The 26,894-nt window shown below is 42.2% G+C and overlaps 1 protein-coding gene across 2 annotated transcripts in view; it reads right to left on the bottom strand.

Annotated features, from left to right (window-relative positions):
• The window catches only part of BEND5 (BEN domain containing 5), a 547,523-nt gene that overhangs the window by 79,935 nt on the left and 440,694 nt on the right, over nucleotides 1-26,894 (bottom strand). For both annotated transcript variants that reach the window (XM_033067189.2, XM_033067188.1), the window contains exons 7-8: nucleotides 13,839-13,991; nucleotides 323-485 (exon numbers count right to left, since the gene is read on the bottom strand). In XM_033067189.2, coding sequence (XP_032923080.1) covers nucleotides 323-485; nucleotides 13,839-13,991 — 316 coding nt within the window. The remainder of the gene's footprint in view (nucleotides 1-322; nucleotides 486-13,838; nucleotides 13,992-26,894) is intronic.

The raw sequence follows: 26,894 nt of genomic DNA, 5'->3' as shown, positions 1-26,894 counted from the left end.
TGAGGGAATAAGGAGAGAAATGAAGAAAGAGATGGAAGGCTGTGGAAGGGAATGGATCACAGACTCTCCAGGAGTACCTTCTCTAACAAGTGTGTGAGACAATCTCCTACAAGAGGGAAATGGCTTATTTGATCTAATGTCTTTCTCTTCTTGAATTTCCACAGTATGGAGAATCAATATGAGGGAAATTAAAGCATCAGGAGCAGACTCACATTTCCACTTGTGTGTGTTTCTATCTCGGCAAACTCTTGTGGAGACAGAAGTATTTACCTTAAGTGCCTGGCTCACGTGTGCTGCAGGAGGATGGATCTCAAAAGGATACAGGCTTCCTCGGTGTAGGGCACAGCAGCAGCAGCTCCACCCAGCAGGTAGCTGTAGAAGGAGACCTCCAGGGTGTAGCAGGAGGATGTGTCATTGAGGAGCCCCCCAAGGAAGCGCCGGCCTGTCCCAGCCTTCACAGCATCCCTGTTGAATGATGTGCTGGACTGCAGGAGCAAGAACACAGACATGAGGAGAGATCAGGAGGGGAGCAAGGGAAGGAGGCTCTTAGGAAAGAGAGCAGCTTCACTCACATTGCCAAATCTCATTTACACTGTATGGACTGGTTTTTGATCCTGGCCTGGAGGGGAAGCACAGTTCTGCCACCCAGGCTATAAGTGGTGCCTCCCAGACTTTCACAAAATTCATCTGGGTTCACCATTAATATCAGCTTTTCCTGTTCCCTCTGGGATAACGCAGAACAAGGCTGTCACATGAGTTGAAAGCCAGCCTTCCAGATCCCCTGCTCAGGAGTTAAGCTGTACCATTACCTGGGTATTGGATTCCTTCATCTCCACTGCATCCCCCTGTATCACAACCATTCCCCTCACCCCTTCACCTGGACTCTTAATCAAAGCAGAAACACAGTGGCATTTACATTTTGGTGAAACTTTCTCACCTAAGACATTTGACTGGTTCTTAAATTAGGTCACAGAAATTTCCACTTCACTAACTGAAATGTTAACAGAGTGTTGTTCTCTGGGTGGAAAAATCTACCTCACTATTCTACAGCACTAGCAGCACAGTATAAAGGCTGTATTTTGTGCTATTACTGAAGGTCTGGCTTTAAGAACCCTACAGCTTTATGACTATTCATTTGAGGGGTGGAGGGGAAGACTCCAAGTATTTCCATAAATGAGTTTTAGCTCTCCTTTGAAGGCATGACATCTGGAGACTAAAGGGCAGCTCATCTTCAGGTTGATTGAAGTCTCAGAGCTTGTTCCTACCAACTAGACAGAAAAATGGATTCTGATTTCATTTTGATTTTCAGACTCTATTTAGAAACCTCATAACCATTAGACTGAGCCAATCTGGGCTCAGCACAAGCTAGTGACAACCACAAAAAAAAAAAAGATTCAACTTGGATCTGTTGTATAAAAGGTCATAATATCTCCTGCTGTAAGAATTTTATGTTGCCAGTGAAACACAAAGGACCCTTAACACAGCTCATTGTTCAGTCATTATGCCCATGGTGAATTCTTTCAGCTGTCCAGTGTCCTCCTATGGAGCCTAAGGGCTGCTACCTTTTCTAGCCAACACAATGTGAATATTTATAAAATCCACCTCTTACTAAAACTGGGGAAAATAAAATTTCCTTTGTATTTAAGAAATGAGATACAATGGTTCAAAATGTTGAACTTCTCTAGACTGAGAAAACCACACTAATACTGAAATGAGCAACAATTCTTGATAAATACTGTATACCAGGAGATATAAAAAGTAGAAATACCTGTAGGTTTATTAATATTCTGAATGTCTTTAAGTATCTCTCATGTTATTAAAAAGAAGGTTTTCCAGCTTAATTAGAATAAAATGGATTTGTGTTTCTTATTAGCATTACATATAGGTGTTTCCAAATGCATCCTGTTGTCTTTTTGGTAACATAGTATTTCACTTTGTGGTAATTTGTACACAGAATGCATTCTCCTATGTAGATATCATGTAATTTCTGCCAAATTACATGGCAGAAGCCTGCAGGAATACCTATGGGAGAGTGAGTAAAGCACTCATGAGGAATATTGGGAAAATTAACTGTTAATTTGATATATGGGATAACATACTTAAAGAGGTCTATGAGAGGGAATGTTCTGTGGCTTCCTGCAAAAGAAACCTTCAAAAGACTACTGAGATCCTGAAACTGAGGGAAGCTTTGTCCCCAGTAAAATTTCAGGCACAGAGGAAGATGATCATGCTCAGGGGATTGCTTCCTGAGCCAAGGGAACATTATCTTCAGTGGATGGTGCTCCATGTTCAGACAAATGGAACTTCAAATGCACAAGAGCATCTGATGGAAACAACCCAAAGGAGCAGGAGAGCAAATGTGTCAGGACAGGCCACTGGGCTTTGTGTGCCAGAGCATCACTCACAAAGGGACCAAGCTAATTCTGAGGCAGTGTTTGGCACAGGAAAAACAAGGAAAATGTGGGAGGAGGTGACTCAGGGAAGACATTAGGGATAGAAGCACTTCAGTGAGTAGGAGACTCAGTTACTGATATGGAACATTTGTGAAGATTGTGGAATCTCATCAACTCTGTTAAAAACAAATTGTACAAGTATCTGCTGATACATTCGTATTTTTGGGATACGGTTTGCACATGAAATCCTTTCCCTATTTCCCATTATCTTAATCAGGCTAAAAGAAAGTTACGAGTAGAATTCCTAAGAGATGATTCCTGAGATAAATCTTACATAATATTTTCATCACAGCTCTTGGCACACTAAAGGAAGACCATGCCAACAAAATTTGCTGATGACACACTGTGGAATGAATCATCATTATGGGGGAGGTTCTGAATATCATACAAATAAAAAAGCAGTGGGATGACTTTGAGGGCCAGAGCGATTGTAGTCAGATGAAACTCAGCCATACAAGTTCCAGGTCATGCACTGAAACATAATTAAAAACAATTCTGCAATAGGCTAAAACTTTGTCAGATGGAAATTTATGAAAAGACAGTCTGATGTGTTACATCACTGAAGTGATTTTCACTTTCTAGCAGAAGTTGAATCTAGTTATTGGTGAAATTATATTTGTTGAATTTCAAAAGTGAAGCATAAGAAGTTTAAATATTATCAAGACATTATATAAATGGTAAAAAAACAATGAAACAAAAAATCTACCAAAATTTAGAACTTTTCAGAGTTTGAATTTTTATAATGCTGTTTCATGGGGCGTGGGCCTTTGAGTTTTGCTTTGGGGAGTGGGGGTTGTATTAATTTTTTTTTTTTTTTGGTGTTTGTGGATGTTTGTTTAATGGAAGAATTTCAGTTTCAGCTGTACAAAATTACTTGAAATGGCAAAAGCATTAATAAAATCCTCTTTTCATTTCTTTGCCAAATGGTACTGAATTTTCAGGAGTAAAAAGCTGACCCTTCATTTAGGTGCACAAATGTAGATTTTGAAGATTATCATTGTCCTCATTTTTAAAAAAAAAAAAAATCTGATGGCATAGACCAGCTTGGTGTCTTGAGTAAAAGGTAAAATCTCTCATTTGACTCAAGCACATGACAAATACATGTTTTGAAACAGCAGCTTGGGCCTGGCTCCAGAGCAAGTGTTAAAAGCCAAAATATGATTTGATATTTCATAGGAGAAAAAGAAAACTACACGTTAAAGAAAATTTAGGTAATGACAAGAAAGAGCAGCAGGTACTTGCTGAGTCTAACCTTCTACTCATTGTTTTAGGTCCAGATAAATGGAGTGGGAAAAAACCAAAAAACAACAGGCAAAACTTTGTCTCCTCACCACCTGAAGTTTTTCCCATGCACATTTATTTAATCAAACCCTAATCCAGGGAAAAAAGGGGTGGAGGTGGCAAGAGGAGGGCACGAACACTGGGCAAGTTGTCTGCAAATGAGTCTCTTGCTTTTCTGGGAGAATCTATTTCCCTAAACCCCTTTGCAAAGCTAAACTGAAGTCATCATTAAACAAATGCACTGAGCAGGCACAGCAGGAGAGCAGCTAAACAAATATTTATTTCTGCAAGGCTGAAACGCATGGGAGTGTTAGCAACAGCAGTGAGAAGTGCAGTCTGGAGGGTGGGGGGAACACCAAGGACTTTGAAGTTCCTAAATAGTGATATTTGTATAAAATCAACAGCAATGCATTATTAAAAAACACAGATACATTAAAGCTCACAGACGGACTTTGCTTCCCAGCTGGTGTGAGAAAATTCAGTGAACAAATAGCTATCCACAGAGCCAGAAGCTGCCAAGAAATGCAGTGTTAAAAGAGCAGAGAAGGAAGGATGAAGGATTCCCTTACTTTCTGGTGGCAAGAAACTCACCAGAAAAACAGATTTCAAACACCTTTGGGAGCCTGAAGGTGTGCTGACCCTCTCTGGCATTAGTGGCAGCTTCCCCAGGCTCCCCAGCAGAATTCATCCCTCTCCCCATGCTGTGCTGAGAGTGACCAGTTTCCCCACTGGGAATGGCAGTACAGGGACATTTGTGAGCCAACTGGACCTTATTCAGACATTGCAGCAGAGATGCATGGGAGGAAGTAAGAAAAAAAAAAAATTGCATGTAAATTCTTTCTGGAGTGATTTCAAAGCAGGAAAGAATCTTGGCCCTTGGTCAAAGGGCCAGGATCGCTGTCCCTTGGCTGGTGTTACCCCCCTGGTAGCCAGTTTGTGAGCTCAGCAGCTTGGGCAGCTCCCACAGGGCTGAGGGATCCTCCTGGCTGCTCAGCACTGCTCCATCCCCCAGCTAACACCAACCAGAACTCACTCATTAGGCAGGTGCTGACTGCCTCTACACGCCTCTGTCAGTCACAAGAGTGGCTCCAAAAGGCAAACAGGGAGATTCCCCACACATCTGAGGCTGAATTTGTCCCAGTCCACCCTTTGTAGCCCCGATGAGCTTGGAATCTGAGTGGCCCTGCATGTGGAGCTTCCTCAGTGCATGTGGGACCTCAGAGGGGACTTGGCTTGCTGCAGCATCAGAAAACATCAGGGTGCACAAAAGGAGAAACTGGAGGCAAACTCCAGTAAAACTGGATCCACTTTTGAGTGGAAGAAGGGACAACAAAAAGGGATGAAATATCAATTTCACTGATAGCAGGACAAAGGGACCTTCTCATCCAGAGCTTTTTGGGGAATAAATCTTTGTCATCTTCTGAAACTGCTCAACACATGAAGAAAAAAGGAGCAAGGGATGACCACAGTGCAAGTCAGACCTTGCCAGGCTCCCAACACAGGATCCATGGTATGGACTGCACATCCTTTCTGACCAATACTAAGGAGTTTCCCCAAACCAGCAAGAAATGAAAAAGTACAAAACATTCAGAAAAATGCCAACCAGGCAGAAATCTGGTCACAGGCTTTGACAGAATGCAGAAGATGAATTTCTGGCATAGCAAGGTCCAGGGAGGTTCCTGAAATCCAAGAGAGAGATTTTTACCAGCTGTTCACATCTCCTGCAACACAACTGATTATGGATCTGTCTGTGGAAGGAAGGAGCAAACTGCATATATCTTCAAAAATCTGAGCTCTAGTGTGCACATGAATGATTCCCAGATGATCACTTCTCCTCACAAAGAAAGTATCTGCATGAAACTCAGAATAAAGAGATCTTCCCTAAAGTTGCTGATATATATAGATGATGTAGGTCCAGGAATTGCTCTACAAAAGGGTGTAGCATGTACAGCTGCATGCTCAAAAATCAGAAAATGATGTTAGAAATCTTTCCTGGAAAAAACAAAAACACTTAAGAGGATTCATAATTAGAGAATGGTTTCGTATTGCAACATACAATTAAAAATATGCTGGGTGAGCCTATGCCATTTCCATAGCTGTGTTTCACAACTGAGCCTAACTACTCCTAAAAGTCCCCACTCCAAACCCAGTGAAACTGCCCACATTTTGCTCATTCTGTAGTTAAGAAATGAACACTTTACCTACTGGTGTAAACTGAGATTATGCATACAAGTTGTTTCACGTTCTTCAGTGACCAACACCAGCAGTGGCCAGGTGTAATCAGGATTTACATCACCGAGCTGTCTGCTGATTCTGCTCTTGTACACAAAGAGTCTTTTCCAAAGTAAGTCTGACCTCTCTGAGCCCTCAACTCAGTGCCTCAGTGTGCCAAAAAAAAAGTGATAATAAAAAAGTTAGTGCTCTAGAAAAAAGCAATGGCACACTTGTCATCAAGGAAGAATAGACGTGCCATTGGGAAATGGACTGGAGCCCAGACAGTGTCAAATCCATCTCAGAGAGCAGTTTTACAGTATCAGCTATAACTCACTCACCCTCATTTTCTAGAATGCTTTATTGAAGTCTGCAAAAGTTTGAGAAAGGGCAGAGAAATCTACTGGCTTTGGAATCTTTGCCACAGAAGGCTGCAAATAGCAATATTCCAAACTGTGGCTCTTCTGTTTGCCCCTGCACAGGGAGCTTTAAATGGGTGCAAGTGGCATTTTGCTGTCCTTGTGTGGGTAGAGCTGATTCCTGCCATGGTGTGTCCAGCTGTCACTGCTTCGACCCTGCCAAACTGTCTCACAAGCAAAACTTACCTCCTCCCTTCTCTGGAAGCACTGAGAAAACTTCTCACTTCAAAAGCCAATTTAGCCTTCTCACCAGCTCCATTAACTCTATTCATAGACTGGAAAGGAGATGTGTTGGTGTGCTTTGGGGTTTGTTGTTTGTTGGGGTTTTTTTTTATGATAGACTATCATCAGCTCCATGTCAGCTGGGTCTGGAGACTTGGAAATCATGGCATTTGGGAGGCTGCTACCAGACAGGCTTCCTCCAATTTACAGCCAGCATCAATCCCCAAAGCAGACAGCTGATCTGAAGGAGGGAGCAGGCACAGAGGAAGGATTCTGGGAGCAGAGGTGTGATGAAATGGGAACAGAGCTCCAAATTGCTCCACAATTCATCTCACCTTGCAGCCTAGCCGCGCTTCTGATGCGCAGGAAGAAAACTTTTTTCATCTCAAAATCAATTGTGACTACTGAAATCTGGGAAGAGGAGGTTTAGAAAAGTTCAGGATCATTTCAAAGAGGAATTCTATTGTTTGAAGCTTTTCCAGGTCCCTTAGGAACAGGCAGATTGGGCTGATATTCCTGTGAATAGGGCTCACTCACTCTCACAGAAGGCTCTGCAGTTGACAGCATTTTGTTTCATAACTTCTGTGCCTGGCAGGAAACACTGAGGTGGGCAGCAAAGTTTGGGTTTAGCTGGGGAACATTCTCTGATCTAGAGTTTGATTTGCAGAAATCTGAGGAAAGGCATGCAGAGGAGACCTGGAACAGTTTGACCTGCACCAAGAATGTGAGAATACCTAAAACTGAAACTTGAAGGCCAAATAGCCTCAATTCCTAAGAGATTTTTAATCATTCTCCTCCCTGTTCCTTTCTGCCTCCTTCCTCCTGCTCAGTGGAAAGCAGAGAGCAATCACCCTTTCTTAGAGGCAGCATCACTGTTGTAGGAGTGCCGTGAACACAACTTGCCTAGCACCACATTCTCAGGCTTTAAAGTGCAGTTCTCCTCAGAGAAATAACAGTTTAAAGGTACATTGTCACCACACACACATCTGCTTCCTGAGGGGCTTCATTATCCCCCTAATGTGCAGTGAAGGAACACCAGATCCTCCCCCCTCCCAAGTGTCTTTCAGTCATGCCTGCTTAAGTTTCCTGATAAAAAACACATATTTGCATGGTCATTAGCAGAGAGGTTGGAAGGAGGGAGCTTTATAAGCTCTCAGTTTATGCCTCAAGACCAAAAGTACCAAATTAGTTCTTTTTTTAAAAAAGAAATTCTGCAGCTAGAAAAGTAACTGGCTTTTATGCTTCAGGGTTTCAGCTGTTCACCTGTGAGAAGCACAATAGCTGCACTTTTTACTGCTCATTAATATCTGTGCTCTGCTCTACAGCTCCAGGACTGATGGAGGTCTCTGCACCTTGCCCAGCTGCCCTGGCAGCCCCAGTGCAGGGATTTGGCCTGCATTTCACATTCCAGATCCTTCCCCATGTGCATCTAAACTGTTCGTACTCCCAGCTCCCCCTCCTGGGTGCTCCAGCCCTGAAGTTATTTATTGAGTTTGCTGGCTTTAGCATGGCAGCTAACAGGACTGGAATCCAAATCAAATCAGCAGCTCTTCTGAGAGAGAGCTCCTTAAACAACACCTACAGCCACACAAAGCAGTGTGGTGATGGCCTGAGACCTTCACAAGGGTTTCCTTCACAAGGGCAGCCCAGCACAGCCTGCTTGGAAAAAAACAAGAGGAGCAGGCAGATCCATCCTGAAAGCAAACCTCAGAGTTTCTTCTTGCTGGATCTGCCATGCTGAGCACACACACCCAGAGTGGGCATCCCAAACCATCCTTCCTCAGGTCCCTCAGCTCCTCCTCCAGTGAGTCTGCACCTCCCCATCACCACAAGTGACAATGTCACCTACTCAAACATTGTCCTGTCACCCATTAACCAGAGTTAGGCTAGAACTCATCTCCCTTTTAAGAGACACCCAGGTTGTGCTACACACAAATAGGGGAGCTGAAAATGCATCAGGTTAATAATAAAGAAAAAGCCTGCTTTTCCCCCATTCTTTTATTAACAGCACATCCTCCCCCAAAGATGCCAATGGTGGCATTTCCTAGTCTAAGCTCTACAGAATAATCACACTGTTTAGAAAATAACTCAAGTCTCTGGAGCTCTCACTTTCTCCATTTGTCAGTAGAAAACGAGACGTTTCCTCAAAATATACAATAAAATAGCCTCTAGCAATAGCCTGCAATGCTTCTCTTTACAATACTTTTATGAGCGTGAGCACAGTCTCCTGGGAGTGCTTTCATAATCATCTATACAAATGACAGAAAACTAGGACAATGAGAGGCAAAAAGGAAAATACAGCCATCATGCACCCAGTTGCTTTGAATAGTCTGCAGAAAAAGTGGTTTGCTGCATGGCAAAAAGAAGTTTTCCTCACCTGCAGGCCTAAATCAGGGCATCCCAACCTTCCCAAGCTGGGACAGGATGCTGCTCCCAGAGCAACTCTCTCACTGCTCCAGGACAGTTCTCTGAGCCAGAGTTGTTTTCTATGTATGTTAAAAAAATTCTACATGTGTTTAAAAAGGTAATACCCACAAAGATATCCTGCCAGGGCATCCAGTTCTTTAACTACCTTGCTGCCCTTCCTTCACAGCACAGGCTCTCCCATCCGAGGGGATTTGTGGTGCTGTGCAGGAGAGGCAGCTTGCAGGAGAATCTACAGCAGCTCCTTTCATTGCTGCTGCTCTGGGAGGCTGCCACCTGCTCCCGTGGGCTGACATTAGCTAAGAGTAATGATGGCCTTTGAAAATACACCATAAAATTGCTATGAAAACTTGTTTCTTCTGTGTACATTCTAAATTCCTACCTGTGTGGGGATGGAGAAAGGGCTGTTGACTCCTATATGCACAAACAACAAGGCAAGAAGGTACTGAAAGAAAATCCATTTCTTCCAACACTTCCCCCCCTCCTTTTCTTTTCAATACTAATTCAATCCTCAGTACACAAGGAAGGGTGAACTGGTGCAGCACAACATAATGGAACAGTTTCATTTCACTGAGACTCTCCAAAAGGCAGAGTCCTTGTGAGACCAAAGCCTGTAGCACTGAGAAGGACAGACTTTACAGTCTGCTCCCTGTGCCACCAGAAACACATTTCCTGTCTTGGCTCACCCAGCCTCCAGAATAAATAAATAAATAAATAAATAAATAGATTTATGGAGCAACACGTCCAAGGAGCAGCAAGCAGGAATGCATCCCAGAGGGGTGCTAAAGCACATAATAGCTGTATTTGTCTTTCTGGATATGCCTTGGTACAAGACTACAAAAAAAGGAGGCAGGATCATTTGTTGTGCTCAGGTTTTAAGAGATTTCTGAGTAGATCTGTTAAGCTTGCATGATGTTAACAAAACCTACCTGAACACAGCAGCTTTTGCCTTTCTGGGACAAGAGTCTTTTTTTACCAAAACAGCAGAGAGGCATTTAGGAAGTGGTGATGCAAGTGAGTATGAATTTTACTTCAGGATTAATTCCAGGCAACTTTTCTACTGCTTCCCCTTCCTTGTCCAGCCATATGCTACACAAGTTGTTTGTTTTGTTATTTCAGAGCAGATTATTGTGATTTGATCGTTCAGTTTTCATATTACTGCCTCAAGCACCTGCACCACCACTGCCTTCAGAGGGAGGTACACAGCCAGGGTAACTCACAACAGCCTGGAGAGGCTGCCATAGGGAGGAGGGAGCAAACATATCTTCCCTAAGAAAGCTTGGATGGGGGGGGTGTGCTGTGAAAATGAAAACAGCAGAGCTGGAGTTTGTGGGCCAAGGAAAAGCAGCAGAAGATATAAAGAGATTAAAATGTTTTTCTTCATTGCTCTGTGTTTGAATCCAAACTAAAAACAAACAACCAAACAAAACACACCACACAAAGTACAAGTGAAAATCATTCCATATCTGCATCGTCTCATACTGCTGAGACAATGATAGTCTCTAAAATGTGTTTTAGGTCACAGTGTCATGGCACTGGAGTTAACAACATGCTTCCCTAAAGGAAACTGGTTGGGCTGCTGTCTAGAGACTTCACACTTGAGTTGAGCATGATATAAAACAGGGAATGCTGACAAAGAAACAAGACTGGCACTTGGAACATCCAGGTTTTATTCTCCAACTTCTTCAAGTAAATAATTTTTCACCCACTTGTTATCTCTTTCTCAGCATGACTGGAAGCTCTTAGGGCTGTGGATTTCCTCAGTTGTTACCCAGCATAATGGGACCCCAAGTTTGTATCAGGGTCTTTGGCTAACCCTGGCACACAAAGATCAAACAGTGTTTCTAGGGAAGATTCTCTGCTGCAAGGTTGAATACAAGAAAATTAAATGAGAACTCAAAGGCATCCCAAGTGCCACCAGTTCACAGTCCAAAGGGAAAAAACCCAAACCAAACTGACCAGATCAGGCCAAGTACCCCTGGCTGCTCTTTATCCTTTAACTGAACAGAAAAGCAATCTTTGCAAAGTGATAAAGCTGCAGTTGTTTCTTTTAAATGAACCTGAGAGAACAGATGGTCTCTCCTCAAACTGTCACAAAGGTCAAAATAAGCCACCCCTAGGACTAGCAGGTTCTTGAAGTGCTCAAATGCTTGTGTCTGGTCCTTATGACTAATCCTCTCTCCCAAACAAGAAAGGTCAAATGAAAAACATCCCTACAAAAACTGCCAAAAACTGCAACTACTCCAAGCCATGGCTGATGTGTAATGGACTCAGACATGGTGTCAACAGCTGCTCCTAAAACGCAATGAGTCAGCCTTTCAAAAGAGCATGTCAGTTTTCACTGTTAGAGCTTTCATATGGATTATATTTACTCCCCAGTGTTTAAAAATATCCTTCTTAAACATTGAAAATATAAAATGTTTTCCTTAGAGATTTTGTCCCTTTTGCCCAGGTAGCTGCCCAAGAATGTCTCATGTATTTACTTGGGAGCAAAACATCCCACCCTTCTTTCAACTCTCCTTTTCACATGCTGACAGCTAAACCAAAGGCAGGCCTCTGTTTTCTGAAGTCATGTACAAATGAGGAATTTCTGGTCCCTTTCACAACTTCTGCCTGTGAACCACAGTCAGCCTTCCAGAGAGCTGTGGGGTCACAGGTTCTGCCCGACAGACAGGGCACAGAGACACTGGGTGACTCTCCTTTGGTCCTGTAACAGGGTGTGGGTACAAATCCCCTATCCATCCCCTACACTAATCACCAATCTCCCTGGGATACTGTCATTTGAATAAAAAGGCCTATTGGAAATGACAGGTGAAGAAAGCAGCCCAGGCATGAAACGCACTCCAAAGTATATTAATAGAAGGTTGCCAGACGAAACGGCACAAGGCATTTGATCGCCTCATCTTGGGCTTGTTGTTCATGCTCCCTTGCATCTGGCTGCGTGATTCCTGCCAGATTCTCGGCTGGAGGAGCAGACCAGGATTTGCCTGCCTTCCCTAACCCGTGCCGGGCTCAGCTGCAATCATGCAGAGCACTGAAAGAAATCCCTTTGAGTTGGGATTCATTCCGAACATGTAAAACCCAAATGACTGCTTCTCCAAAGTGAATCCCATTTCACAGCAAGTAGGTTATTAGTGTGGAACTCCATACAAGTAGCCTGCATTCAAAAGCCCTCTGCATTATTAATAGAAGATGAGCTTTTGACATCAAAGGAGAACCATTATGTATGCTAAACGGTGGCAAAAATTGTACCCGCACTTCAAACCTTTTCAGTGCTTTGTCCCTTGTAAATCAATCAAGGTTGACAGATGCTTTAAGGAGAGTAATCTTTTCAATGATACTGTCAATGGATAACATAATGGAACATTGTCTCTGTGCTGTGTGAAGACATGGAGCTAGTCAATTATGGACAACACTTCATGCAGCCGCCAGTTTTCACTTGAAGTGCTGCTGTTGAAGTATTATAATCCCAACAAATGGCCGCAGCAGCATACAATGTAAATGAGACCTCCTGAAGCTTTGGAAAATTCATTAGTAACAACAGTGGTCCATTCCCACACTTTCAAACACCAGCCTGGTAATGTTAACGATGCACTTCCCCCCTTCCCTTTGAGCAGGCAGAAGGGCATATTTACATGCACTGTTTTAAGTCTTCAGCATGTTTTCCCCCCCCCATTTTGGATTCTTTTCCTCTCTTCATCTGATATTTCCAACAAGTCACAGAACACACAAGGCTGGAGTTGGAAACAAGAAGACAGACCTTCCTACTTGGCAACACATCCTCACTAGTCAGAAATTTCATGGCTGTCCCTCTTTCCAACAGTTCTATCTGCTCAGCTGCCCTGGGAAGAATGGCCTGGATGGATGGCAGGGGAAAAGCTTCCAGCCTCAAGAGACCAGGGGAGGCTGAATGCACCCAGTGCCAGTAGCACCTAGTTGGAACTCTGGGCTGGAGGGTGAAAAGGGAGAGACTGTGCTGTTTATTTAGCTGTTGGCTTCTATTTCCTACATCATCTTCTCAAAGATTTTCCCTTTGTCAACTAGAGCTTGTGCTAAGAGGAACACTTAATCTCCCTCAGTAGCAGAGAGAAATCCCACACTTGAGCACAGAATCTCTCAACTCCTATCAATTGCAGGTTTTCATTGCTATGATCTGTGAATGCCCCTTACCCGTAATGTGTTTTTGAAACAACCAGGTGCAGACCAGAAACTCAATCACTGAGGTCTCCTTGGGTAAGAACAAGCTGTTCCTTGAACCCAGCTTCCCCTTTCCCACTCTCCAAGCTGTAAGTATTGGGCAATTGTAAATCCTCTTGCAGAACAGTTTTCTATGGTAATATCAAAGAATTGCAAAAGCAAACATTCCCTTTGCCACAGCTTTCAACAGATGTGATCTAACCTTTTCTTTCAAGCTCATTAATTTTATTTCTATTTGCTAGCATATTATTATTTAGAATGTACAAGTAAAATCTTTGACAAATTAATGTAAACAATGGAACAATAAAGTTGATCCAGTTGATCAAAAGACAAAAGGTCTGAGGAAAATAGGGTGTGCCAGTAATTCACAACCAAAGGTTATTAAACAGAAGATGAAAAACCTGCTTTTGTTCATGTGTTCAATGACGTGATCACAACATACCACTGCTGGATCAGCTGAGTATAAGAGGGAAGATGGCAGCTAATAATAAAATTCTGAAATAGCCTTTTATTCATACTGAAATAGAATTCACTCAATCAAATAAAGCCAGAGATTTATCATAAAGGCCAAAAAAAAAAAAAAAAGAAAAAGAAAAACTAGGAAAAACTAATTAAGGAAAACATGACTTACGTAAGAGAAGTCTTCAGCATTCTGACAGAGCAGCTTGGGAAAAACAGCCTGTCGCTGAAATCTTTCCTCATCTTCAAAGATGTTCCCATACATGAAGCCATTCATCATGGTGGAGTGGGCATGGATGTCAATATAGAACTCCAGGTTAATCTTCTGTTGAGGGAAAACAACAACAACAAAACATTCAGCGTGAGATAAATCATAACTGAGTTATGCAGGTGAAGCCTCCCATAAATCCAGTCCTGCCATTCTTGAGCCCATCCATGGTGGCAGCACCAGGGATCCACGCCAAAGATCTCATTGAGATACACCCAACCATTCCTGCCTCTCTGTGGGGGCGTGTGAAATACAACAAAGGACCATGACAGACATTTCTTTACCTTTTTTTGAGAATATTGGAACATTTTAACGGGACATTGTGCAAAATAGAGCCAAATCATCCTTCATTGTGATATAGGGCTTACTGCCAGTGATAAAAATGTGCACCTTCCAGTTCTAGAGCATGATTATTTGGGCATAGCTCTGCCATCTCTGCACAGTTCTGCATTGAATTATGCAGATATTCCCTTCTGCCAGGTGAAACAGGCTCAAAACTGTGTAAAAAAGACTCCAATATTTCCTGTGCAGTTTATTTCTGTGTATAAGGAGAAATACTGCAAATGTTTTGTCTTCCTCTGCCTTCTAGCAGTAACTCAACTGACCAGCTCTCCAAAGCAAGTGCCTGCAATGCCTCTCTGTATCTCCCTACAGGATCCTGCACCAACTCTTGCTTTAAAAGAAGACAGCAGGACCCCCCAGAGCCTTCCCATGGCTTCAGTGGGGAAGAGGGAATGTTCACCTGGATCACCACATACAGTGCAGCAGGGGATGGCTCTGTCCAGCTCTGATACCAGAGCAGATGCCACTGAATTACCCAGTTTCCCCAAAATCTTACAACTTCTGGCCCTGAACAAATGATGTGCCAAGCCCATCCCTGTCAGCTCCAGCATCCCTGGTGCCCAGAGCTCAAGAGAGGGATGGAGAAGAGCTCTGCTGGCAGCACCATGCTCATGGTGCTTCTCCCTGTGCTGAATCACAGCAGAAGATCTGCAGGCACAGATCTCTCCAGCACACAAACCTTGCTCAGGCTGCTGGAGAACACTGAGCTGAGGGACAGTCCAGAGCAACAGGAGGGCAGGCTGGGTTGTGCAGCTCCTGTGACAGCAGTGTCAGCTCTTCTGATGGGGAGAACATCATTTGGTATGTGACACTAATGTAACACAGATTTACTTTCCCTGGCAGAAAACCAGTGTATAATACACAGAGACTGTTTAGTTTAATTAAACAGCCTAGAGAGAGTAATAATGTTTCTTATTAAGCCTCTGCTATGTAAAAATGTTAGCTAATGCAATATCAATATCTGACCATGCTTCATAGGAAGGGGAACATTTGATTGTGTTTGACTCTAATACAATAAATTGTTTGCTCCTGCCAAAACATTCTGCTGTGCTATAGAGGACCAGCCCTGCAATAAAGCACACATCTGCTATTTGGAGATACAGCACTGGGGAGAAAGATTAGCATTGACAGGATGAAACACCACACAGGATTTTCTTCCTCTCCAAGTACACAGAAATTAAAAACCAAGATTAAGTAATACTATTTTCATGAGATAATTTCCTCATCACAAACAGAATTTGATGAGATCAGATGCACACTGGCATATCACCATAAAACAGAACATGTTGTAGAGTCTCAAAACAGTGATTTGATGAAGTGAGCAGATAATCTAGTTAAACTGGGTATTTGTAAAGCATGAATGTCCTTCACACAGAAGTCAGTGACCTAAGTCACACTTATTTTAGAACAACCAGACAGAATTCTATATAGGAACATAGTTACTAACATAAAGTAATCGAGAAGCACAGTGAGATATATAACAATAGACTAGAATAATTTGTGACTTAAGACAAATAAAATTGCTGGTGTAAACTGCAGGCAGGATTTGTGGTATGTCATAGTGTACTTATTCATTCATAGTTTTCAAGTTGTTTCCAAAAGAAGGTGGCCACAGAGTTGCAGAGGCACAGATTACTAAGATAATTTTCCACAGGCTATCCAGCAAGAAATTCACCTGCAGAATAAGAGTGACCTGAGCCTCAGTTTTAGTTCTATTCAATTATCAAATTATCCAGTCTAACACAGAGTCACTGGAGTATTTTCTAAACTCTCCTAGGACCCTCACTCAAAAAAATTGTCGGCAGAAGTGTCACAGAGAATATTAGAAAGTCTCCTGTAGTGCTGAAATTTTCTTGAAGACCTTTTTTGTTCATCAAAACCATTTTCAAATAATCTGATTGCAATGGTTATTTGTGAGGGAACAGTGTCCTTCACAGACGTCACCTTCACCTAGAGATTAAGCTTCCAGATCCCTTATTTGGAAACTGTGACATTAAACAGGTAGCTCATCACCCAAAAAAGTGTTCAAAAACATTTTTCAAGTCAACCATTTCAAGACAATTAAAAAATAATTTTTAAAGTTAGCCCACAATGACTATTCAACTGTTTGTTTTTTTTATTTTTTCTGGTCTTTATTCCTTAGCCTCCAACTGAATGAATAAAAATCTCTATTTCACATATTCCTGTGCACTAAATTTAGTCCAAACTTGCAACTGTCCATCCTATTCAGCATGTTTTTAAACATTGCCAGAGTAATTGCCAGTTAGATGTACTACTTCCAGACACTGCTGTGTGTGAGCAGAACAGCATTTCAGTGTTTCACATTTCTCCTCCTCACATTCATTACTTTATCAAAAGGAAACATGTTGGGCATTCTCCATTACAGAACAAAATCATTCAGTGCATTGTTGATATAACACATGAGTTCCTAATGGAAAAAGTCCTCTTATTCCCAGACAAAAAGTTATTGTGCCCTTAAAATGGACAATAACAGCCCAGTCACTGGGACATTAAAAGTTTTCCACCTCGTGCCTCAAGTAGCAGACCAAGCAGCAAATAATTTGTTTGCACACAAGCTTCACAAGAATTATGCTCTGCTCCTGAACAATAATGGTATTTCTTCTTCCTCTTTAGAGTCATACATATTCATAGGTGCTTTACATGTAGGAACTGTTTCCCCCACTGCCTCACAACAAATTTAAGCAAGGGAATAAAGTTTTATATTTCAGTTGAGGTTCTCTGGAAGATTTTGACATAGTTACTGATCTCCAGCAATTCAGGTAGGATCACAGAATTAACATTTTATGAAATATATAATGTCACCTACTGATGGCAATTTCAGCAAGTCAGCAGAGAGATGACCTTCTGAAATTGTTGCTCGTGGAGATAGGAGAACTTTAGTGGGAGAATGAAGCAAATAAATGTATGTTTGCCTTTACATGAGCACATGCAAACACACTTAACCACTGCTATCTGCTGCCATACCCCAGGGGTATCTGCCACTATCTACACACCCCAACCCACCCCCATCAGGGCTTCTATTGCTGCAGCACCTGCCAGTGAGACAGGAATACATTCAGACGTGGTTCAAAGTCTCATAGTCACATTTTCTTTAGCCTTTATGCAGAAAATAATGAATAACGAGGCTCAAATAGCTCTGGATGCCACAGCTGCCTTCTGAGAGACTTACCAGTTACATCCTACAATATGATATTAAACTCATCATTTTCTGCTTTAGAGGTGGAATGCAAAATGATTCAGATGCCTTATAAAAGTCATCATGCAATTTAATTCTCTCAAGTGTCTTTTCTTTGTGCTTACAAGCAGTGGCAGAGTTTTCCTCTCTCACACTGTTTCTTAAGTAACGCTGTAATTACCTGGATGACCCAGGTTACAGAGTTCCAGAAAACAAAGGCAGACTTGGTCTTTCTTTTCTCTGAGTCTCAAAACAGAAATCACTTACTAGACTGACAGAGACAGTGATTGAACCCCACTTCTTTGGAAAACAAGATTCTCTTCCTTGAAAAGAATGGTTTTTATCTCTTCTTGCCACTTACCATATAAACTCAGCATAAATAAACAAGGAAACGAATTTCTGCTCTAAAGTTCATTTCAATCCCTATTGTTGTGACACACACTTTCCACGGCTCTACTGAGTCAGTCTGAAGTTTCTGTCAGCTTGACAAATGTACATGTAAATTAAGGGGTGGTGAAAATGAAAGAAATCATGAATTAAGAAAAAGAACTTTCATTGTCAAGAGAGGAAAGAGTTAAAGCAGTACAGAAGCTGGTTCATGATGCCACAGAAAGTTTTGAGAAAATATATTCTCACTTGTCTGTATTTTTATTTCCTTCACTGAATGCCTTTGGAAGGTCAGTAATTAAAGAGTAAAAGGAAAGAACTGTGTTACTAGCTAGTGCTGATATGACCAAACTTAGATTTTGAACAGTGCAATTACAATTCTTAAGAAAACAGGTTCAATAAATAAATAAATAGAAGTCAATAAATGCTGTAATAAAAGGATAAATGTGCATTGAGCCCAGAACATGAGCCACTAGAGAGACAAGTGATGCAGGAAGAAGCCAGCTCTGTCCACCAGCTGTCACTTCAATATGGATTTTATTAATTCTTGGGCATAGCAATTGGTTTAGAGAGAGAGAGGCATCCAAAAGCCTTCTCCAATATTTCATATAGGATGGAATAAACTCCTTGCAATGTTCTATACAAGCTGCTAAAACCACGGAGTGCCATTTGCTGCAAGGAAGGGAACAGCCTCCAGGCAGACTTTGTGCTCTTGTCTGGAGTCAATGGACATTCAACAGCTGGCTCAGCACAAGTTTGCCTTTTTTCATACAGGAGACATTCAGAAATTCCCAGAAGAACGGCTCTTTGATGCTTCCTCAGGTATCTCTTTGAGGAAAGATTCCTCAAAAGAATCTCTCAAAAGAAAATGTTGCACGTGTCTCCAAGACATCCCTTTTGACACCAACACTTTGTTACCTCAGGATTGGCTCTTTTGGCAATGCTGCCAGTGGTGACACCAGAGAACACAGGAGCACAGAGTGCTCCTTAGGGAAAGGAAGGAAAAGGGATCACTGAGCACCACATGGCACCAGCCCAAACTCAGCTACAAAGCACCACTCCTTCCCCTCTCAGCCCATTGAATTCTGCCCAGAGCTTTGGATTGCTCCTTGGAGATGTGTGACACTTGTCTCCTTCTGAACTTCCAAGGGAACAGGGGGTGGAATTCAAACTCTCTGGATATGGCACACATTTTGCCTGGACTTGGATGCCTGGTAAGATGAATTTTACCCAAATTACTTTTCTTACCTCCACCTTCTCCCCATACTCCTCCAGCCACCCCAAAAGAGCATTAAATTCTCTGACATTCTCCTCTGCTATCCCGTATATAACCTTTGACAAATTAGTCCTACGTGTTTTTTTCAGACAATGCAAGCCATCCCCTATTAGAGGCACTATTTCAGATTTATACCACTCCCCTTTTGTAACCCTAGGGACATCTTTCTCCTTCCATTCATCATTTCACAGACCACCTGCTCATTCACCTCTGCAAACACCATGGCAACAACAGCAATTATTTACACAAGAAATTAACAGTAGGAAAGGGAGTTACTATTTCGAAAAACCTTAGGAAAGAAAGGTTTCTTCATTTTGCTTCCAGAGAAAGGAGCATGCCAGTTTAGAACCACTCTTGATCTCACTGCTATGTAGCACAAAAGACAATTTTGCTTTTTCTGTAGACACCTTTTCAGTCTGACAATCTCTTTTAAATGTCCCTGCAGAAGCAGCTAGCAAACACTGATGTGCCACTAACTCTGCCTGACCTTCCAGCAATTCTTCATACTTCAAGCATTTTTTTTTCAGAACATTTCAATGATATTCCAGGAGCTGTTGTCTCTCAGAATGAACCACTCCAACCCAATTGCTATTCAAAAGTAACTATTTACCAACCCTGTTTCAAGGCAAATAATGATAAATAATGATACCTCTTGATGGTGAGAGTAACCTGACATGACTCCCTAGAGCCTCAGAGTGGATGGAGAAGAGACCCCTGTTGGTCTATGGTTCAGCAAAAGAATGAAAGCCCATCAGTACTGCTTTCCTGCCTGCCTTAAAAAGTAAGGGATGCTTTTATCCACAGAAGAACAGGAACTTGAACCTTACTCTGGTGTGCCCCAAAAGGAGCTAAACTCAGTCCTGGCCTCAGAGTGGGAGGTCAGCAACATGCATATTCTGATCCTGGCTTGTTATCTGCTTGCTTCTCTCACCTGCCAGTGCAGATAACAACACCTCCTGAGGATTAGCTGACGTCTGTAAAGCACTTTGAAGATATAAAGCATCACAGTGTGTACAATTCAAGTGTTAATTCATCTGCTGGGCTGATTCACTCTGACCCCTCTGCAGAGATGTCCAGTTAGTGTCAGCTCTGGCAGTTTTTGCAATTCAGGCACCTGTCCACCAGTCCCTGGACTGAAGCCAGCAATTCACACAGGACACAGAAGAGCAGTCAGATGGCAGCAACATTTGGTCATGACAGGCCTGAATTGGATTTGAAAGGGTGACCTGGAGGTGAAAGGCTCTATCAAGAAGCCATTTCTGTTCAAATGCATATTAAATTAGAGAGGTGCCAAAGAGACAATGTTAAGACCCAGATCAAGTTTAGACAAGACTTTTGGCTCAGCTGCATGGACAATTCTTGTATAATTTTTACCCTAAATGATTATGAGACAGAAAATACACTGTTATGGATTTAGGGTCTGACCTCCAGGCAAAACTAGAAGTGTGAGTCTGGAGAAGGACAGTCCTTGTTCTGTCTCCTTCCTCTGTCCCTCATATGAAGCAAACATGCACACACACTCAGCAGCACTGCTTTTTGACCTTCACAAGTTCTTAAACCTTTCCTTGCCTGAGTTATTGGAAAAAAGCAGTGGGACTGAACAGGGTCTTGGGGCATTTCCTCACCCCAAACCTTGCTGGTTTTACTTGGCTCTGCCCATCTCAAGCACCACCTGTGTTTGTCACCAGGTGACCACAGAACAAGCTTTAGAAATCCTGCCTTGCTCACTCCTCTGCCACTGAACAGCATTGGCTCTACAGAAAGAGAGCTCTTCAGAAAAGACAAGTGGCAAAGGAATTGACAGCTTTTTAGAAGAGGGAAGAAATCCTACCAGAGAATGAACGAATAAAAGAAAGCAAGCAAGAGGGAAAGAGAGTAAAGGAAAGGCAGAGAGAGGCTGAGGCAGTAACTCTTACTTATTCTCTTATAATTAAAGCAAGAAAATTAGATTATGAAACAGAAATATCTAAATGACCATGTTTTCACTGGATAATTAAATTCAGCTCTGGTCTGGTTGTGAAGGTTCTCTCAGCTGAAATGTTCCCAGTAGCTGTATTGAGGGTTTTAGCATGCCTTGGTGCTGTACCTTAGACAGCCACTGCTTGCTGTGTGACAATACACAAGTCATTTAATGTCTTCAGGCATCATTAATTGCTGTTTATATACCTGCATCTATATTAAGGTCAAGAATTCCTGTTCAACTGTTCACTTCCTAGCAGTATTAATAGCTTTGTGTTTTACCACTAACTTTTAATTGCACCTCTGCAGAACCCTTGGAGGGAGGAGCACAGACTTTACAAGTCCATAAATAAGGCCCAAAGACATTGCCTGCCTCTCCTCTAATTACAAAGGCAAAGAGTGGTAGACAAAAACAATGGCTAGGACTTATGGCTCCCTGTCCCCTAATTTCCTACAAACTCTTGCAGTTGGAGAAATTGCGTGTAGGCAAATCAAGCTCTTTAACTACCAGTTTCTCTAGCCTCTCAAATAATATATATCATTATTCACTATTTCTTACTAAATAAGTAGCAGCTGGCAGAATAGAAAATCATCAGGCAGAAGACCAAAGGCAAACAAAATGAAGTGTTTTTTAAATTAGCTCATACTGCTGCACTCACTGCCGCCAGATTTTGGCCAAAACACAGGTGGACAGAAAGATCAATTAGATAAATTTAAAAAAAAATTATGGTATTACACTCAAAATAGTGAGCACAACTCCTTGAAAAGAAAATCCCCAAATTAAACATTATCAGAAGCCTTGTTCTCTTTTTAGTCTATCCCTTAGCATCTGCAATAAGATTCTGAGCCAAACAGACCTTGGGTTTGATGCAGCTGTTCTTATTTTCCAATTACACCTTAATTTATGCTGCAGAATGAGACTTCTGTAGTTCTTCAAAAAGTTGATTGGTGGTGAAAAGTATGTGTATTTCTACAGTTTAAACTAAATCCCTAAAACAGATTACTCTAAGGTAGGTCCTGATCTATATAAAGCTTTCAGCTCAACAAGCCCTAAAACAATGAGAACTATAAGCTGCACAACAAAGGTAAAAGTCCATTTTACAGAGGTAAAATATTTTACAGAGGCCCCCAAGTGTCTTTTCCCACCTACTCAGAACATCCTCAGAAAACTGGATTAGTTGGACCTGTAAGGGTTGCTTTTATTTTACATAGATTAAATGTAAAGTAAGAAGCAAAAAGCCATGCCTGGATGGAAACTGCAAACCTGCACTCAGGTGGAAGGAAACAACACTGCCTGTGCCATTCAAGGGTTAGGGGGGTGTCCACTTGCTTGAGAGGACAGGAGGGCTGTGGATGGACACTGTGCACATGCTTTACCAGGGGGCTGACAGCTGAAAGCCAAACCAGCTCTCTCTGCTCACCAGCCTGGCCTCAGGCAGGAGCTGTCCCTGGTCATCAGTCTTACCCTGCTCCCTTCCTTGCTTTTCCTTCCTTGTACTCTGGGTGAGCAGCAAGCACATCCAGGAAGAGATAAAAGTGAAAGCTGATAAACAGGAACACGGTGACACCAAAAGAGATTAGGGACTGTACAGCAGACATAAATGCTGGGGGGAGGGACAGCATGCAAATACAAAACAGAATTCACCCTGGTGTTGTCTTGCTGACCCATGATTCATCCACAATGGGAAGAACAGGTTTTCTTGGCTTTGTCCTACTCAGAGACAGCTCAGCATAACATTTTGTACCAAACTGTGGGATGTTTTCTCTGAGCTTTACATCTAGCAGTATTTATGGTCTGCACAGTGCTATAAAAGCTAAAATGTAATGGACATTTTGGAAGGATCTGCCGTTACAACTGAAAGCACAACATATCATGCCTTTTCCAGGGCATTTTATCAGCATCAGTTCTGAGACTTTTCTCTCCAGTATTCCCCTACTCTTGCTTGGCCAGTGGGTGTCCTGGGCAGCACCAAAAGCAGTGTGGTCATAGTCAAGGGAGGTGATTCTTCCCGGCTTTTGAGACTTCACCTGGAGTGCTCTGTACAGTTCTGGACCCTCAACATAAAAATGGCACAGAACTGCTGGAGCAAGTCCAGAGGAGACCATGAAGATGCTCAGAGGGATGGAGCAGCTCTCCTATGCAGACAGGCTGAGAGAGATGGGGTTGCTAGCCTGGAGAAGGAAAGCCTTACAGCACCTCCCCAGGGTGACAAGAGAGCTGGAGGGAGACTTTAGACAAGGATGTAAAGGGCAAGGACAAGGGAAAATGGCTCAGACTTAAAGAGGGCAGGATTTGATTAGATACTAGAAAAAAAATCTTTACTGTGAGGGTGGTGAGGCCCTGGCACAGGGTGCCCAGAGAAGCTGTGGATGCCCCATCCCTGGCAGTGTTCAAACCCAGGTTGGACGGGGTCCTGAGCGGCCTGGTCCAGTGGCAGGGTACAGGAACAAGATGATTTTTAAGGTCCCTTTCAACCCAAACCATTCTGTGGTATTACTGCAGGTGATGTCAGACCAAGCAGCAGGACAGGAAACTGCCTGCAAGTGGAGTCACAACATCTCAGAAACAATGTCTGCCCTCTAACACATCCTGGGGACCACTATTTTTTACTATTTCAAATATAAAGGATATTCAGTTCTTGCAGAAGATCAGGGACTCAAGATTCAGCACAGTGTTGTAGAAAATAAGTGGCAATCTCTAGAGGACCCACCAGGGCATAGCTAACAAAGATAACTCAGAAGGATATTTCCCATCCTAGACAGCAGCAGCTGACCCACATGAGCAATGCATGGCTTAGAGATTTAAGCAGTTTCTGCATGCTTTTTCCTCTATATGTGTATATATTCACCTTTATGAGGATGTCTGTGTGCAAAAATACATCTTTAAGTACAAATATTTTTAACTTGTTTTCATCCTTCTCTCTCTATCTGTTTCGGTTGTCTGTAATGGGCAACAAAGCAATTTGCTCTGAACTGTCAATAAATCAGATCAACATTTAATCTTTGCACTCCTAAACGTTGCATCATCACTGATGGTTTTCAGGTTGACCATTGTGAACAATATTGTGATTTAACCCCCCCAGGCATGTGAGCCACTCACTCCCTCTGCAGTGGACTGGATAAGAGAACCAAGGAGGATAAAAGTGAGAAAACAAGGTTTACCCTATTATTCCAACCACAGACCACACAGAAAGGCAGAAACCAACTCCATGCAACAGCAGCACAGCAAAGTCTTGCACAAAACTTTGGCAGACAACTCATGGGCAAAGGAAACTTTGGGTGAACTTGCTGTGTTTTTCCATAGTTTCCCTGACAGTTTCCTCCCCTCCACACTCCCACACACCACACTGTGAGTCGGAGAAAGTCCAGAGCTATACCTCAACTTTGGATTTCTCTGAAGGAAGGAGGTTGCTGCTATCTCTGATGGTTGGAACCTGATCCTGTCATCATTAACTTTCTCAGAGACTCTTCATTTGCTGAATATTGGTCTGTAATAAGAAGCAGGGAGGATAGGCATTTTTATAGCAACTACCTGCCAACAGATTTCAATTCTTTATCCCTTCAAAATCCCACATCTGTCCATGTCTCCAGGCACTAGTGGAAGAAGCTCTGCATTAGTTATTTTTATTATCAACATAAAAATCTTTCCATTTATTTATTTATTAAGGAAAAAAACTCAGCTATCTACAAAACTCAGTTCATTTTGTCCTTAGGCAGACATTTAAAGCTGTCTGCCAACGTCTTTTCTTAATAAAAAAAAAATAAGCTAAAGTCTTTATTACACACTGTGTAACAAAATACAACCAGCTACATTCACCCAGCTGGGACATGCACCATCCATCTATCAGAAAAGATTGCTGTCACTGGAAGAAGAGAAGAAGGTGGTCCTATCCTGTATCTGAACTTGGACACTGATGGTGCACCAGCCAGACCCAAAAAAAACCCCATTTGAGTCTGGGTCTTTCTTTTTGCCCCTTAGTATGGTGAAGGCTGAAAAACGTAACCCAAATTACTCCTGTGCCTTGTACAAATGCCCCTTGGACCATCATGTGAGGACATGGAGATGCATCTTCTGTCCAAAATTTTGTGGCCTCTATCATAGGGATGTATCCCTGTATCCCTGAGAATCAGGAAGGATTTGGAGCCCTGGCTGGGATATGTGGCAGAGCTGCTGCCTGCTCCCTTTCTAGGCTAGTGACTGGCATGTTAAACCCAAACAACACATCTTAGACTGACACAAGATGAAGCATATTAGGCAGATGGCATGTTTTCTCTGCACAAGCCAGTGCCAGAGTATTTCCTCCTAATGATCTTCTGTTCTTGTTCTCACAGAAAAATTAGTTTTAAAGCATAGAGAAACCAACCAAAAAGAAAAAAGTATGCAGCATGATGAGAGCAAAGATTACTATGTGAAAAAAATATCAATAAGAGCAGGGTTTTGTTCTTTCAATCCCATGGTTTTTATTTATATATATATATTGTTTATAAAAACAAACACTCTACTTTGTCAGACTTGAAAAGTCAAAATTTACATTTAAATGGAGACATTTAACTGGGTTTTTTTCTCTCTCTCATCTCTTGAATGCAGAGTACAAAAGATTAAAAACTCTCAATTTTCCTAAATGGACGGATAACAGGTGAACTTTGCATTCTGAGAGCTATTCATTTAGTGAACAATGTTCAGCTCAGCAAAGACCAAAGCCCAGCTGATCAAGGGGAAAAGAGCACTGGCTACTAGGCCTGACACAGATTTGCTCAACAGCTGAGACCAGAGAAGCTGTGATCCCATTGTGTCCCATTCCCAAGGAGGAAATTATGCCAAATACAGCTCCCTGAGGGCAACACCTACATTTCCAGATGTACAGTGGATCACTATCCAACTGAAAATCACTGCAATTTTAGAGATTGCAGTGCTACAATAGCCCTGGTTTCATTGCCAGAACTACTGCAGATGTTTGAAATGTGAGGTGGTCTGCTTGTAAGAGAAAATGAGAAGACTTAAAACAAGTCCATAATTGCACGGCATTAAAGCCATTGTAAAATATCAAAGTGGACACAAATACTATGATGACCCTTAAAGCTTGCTACCAATTGCCTTCCTTTTTTTTTTTTTTTCTTTTCTCTTTTCTTGTTTACTTCCTGGCCAGGAAAATAATTGCTGATTTTAAGTAGGGAGTCTATCAAACAAGTACAAGTGCAGTGCTCAGATAATGCCATCTTAGTCCATGGAAAGGTTCAGTAGCAGCTCATTCGACTCTGGGCTGGATTTCTCTTCTCTGGCTTTGGCTAACATAGAGCTGATCCACAGTGTCAAAAGGACACACAGGCAAAATGTTAACCTCACGTTTTGGAAAACAAGAGTTAACCACAGATCCAAGCAGTCCTTCATGGGTTCTGATTTTACATGCTTTTAACAGTTTCTTGTGTCTTATGCTGAGTGAAATGCATCTCTAAAACCCCACCAACAAACCAAAAAAACCCCAACCACCACCCTGCCCAAAAAAAACCCCAAACCAAATACCCCCCTCTCCTCTCCCCCACCAAAACTAGCAGACAAACAAACAAAAAACCAAAACCACAAAAACCCCCAGGAATAGTAGCAACTGTTTGGAAAAGGCACAGACACAAAATCTAAATGCCTGGGAGGTAAATGCGCTATCACTCCATACCCAGCGCTAGGAAATTACCAACTCATTTTTTTAAAGCTGCAAACAGTGTTTGTAGACTCCCAGGACCAGAAGCTATCCCAATGACATTCCTACTGGGACATGTATTCTGATGTTCACTCACCATCTCATTG

The sequence above is a fragment of the Catharus ustulatus genome, chromosome 9 (assembly GCF_009819885.2).
Source record: "Catharus ustulatus isolate bCatUst1 chromosome 9, bCatUst1.pri.v2, whole genome shotgun sequence".
Lineage (NCBI taxonomy): Eukaryota > Metazoa > Chordata > Aves > Passeriformes > Turdidae > Catharus > Catharus ustulatus.
The sequence above is the reverse complement of the archived record's forward strand: the minus strand, read 5'-3'. Positions and strand labels throughout refer to the sequence as shown.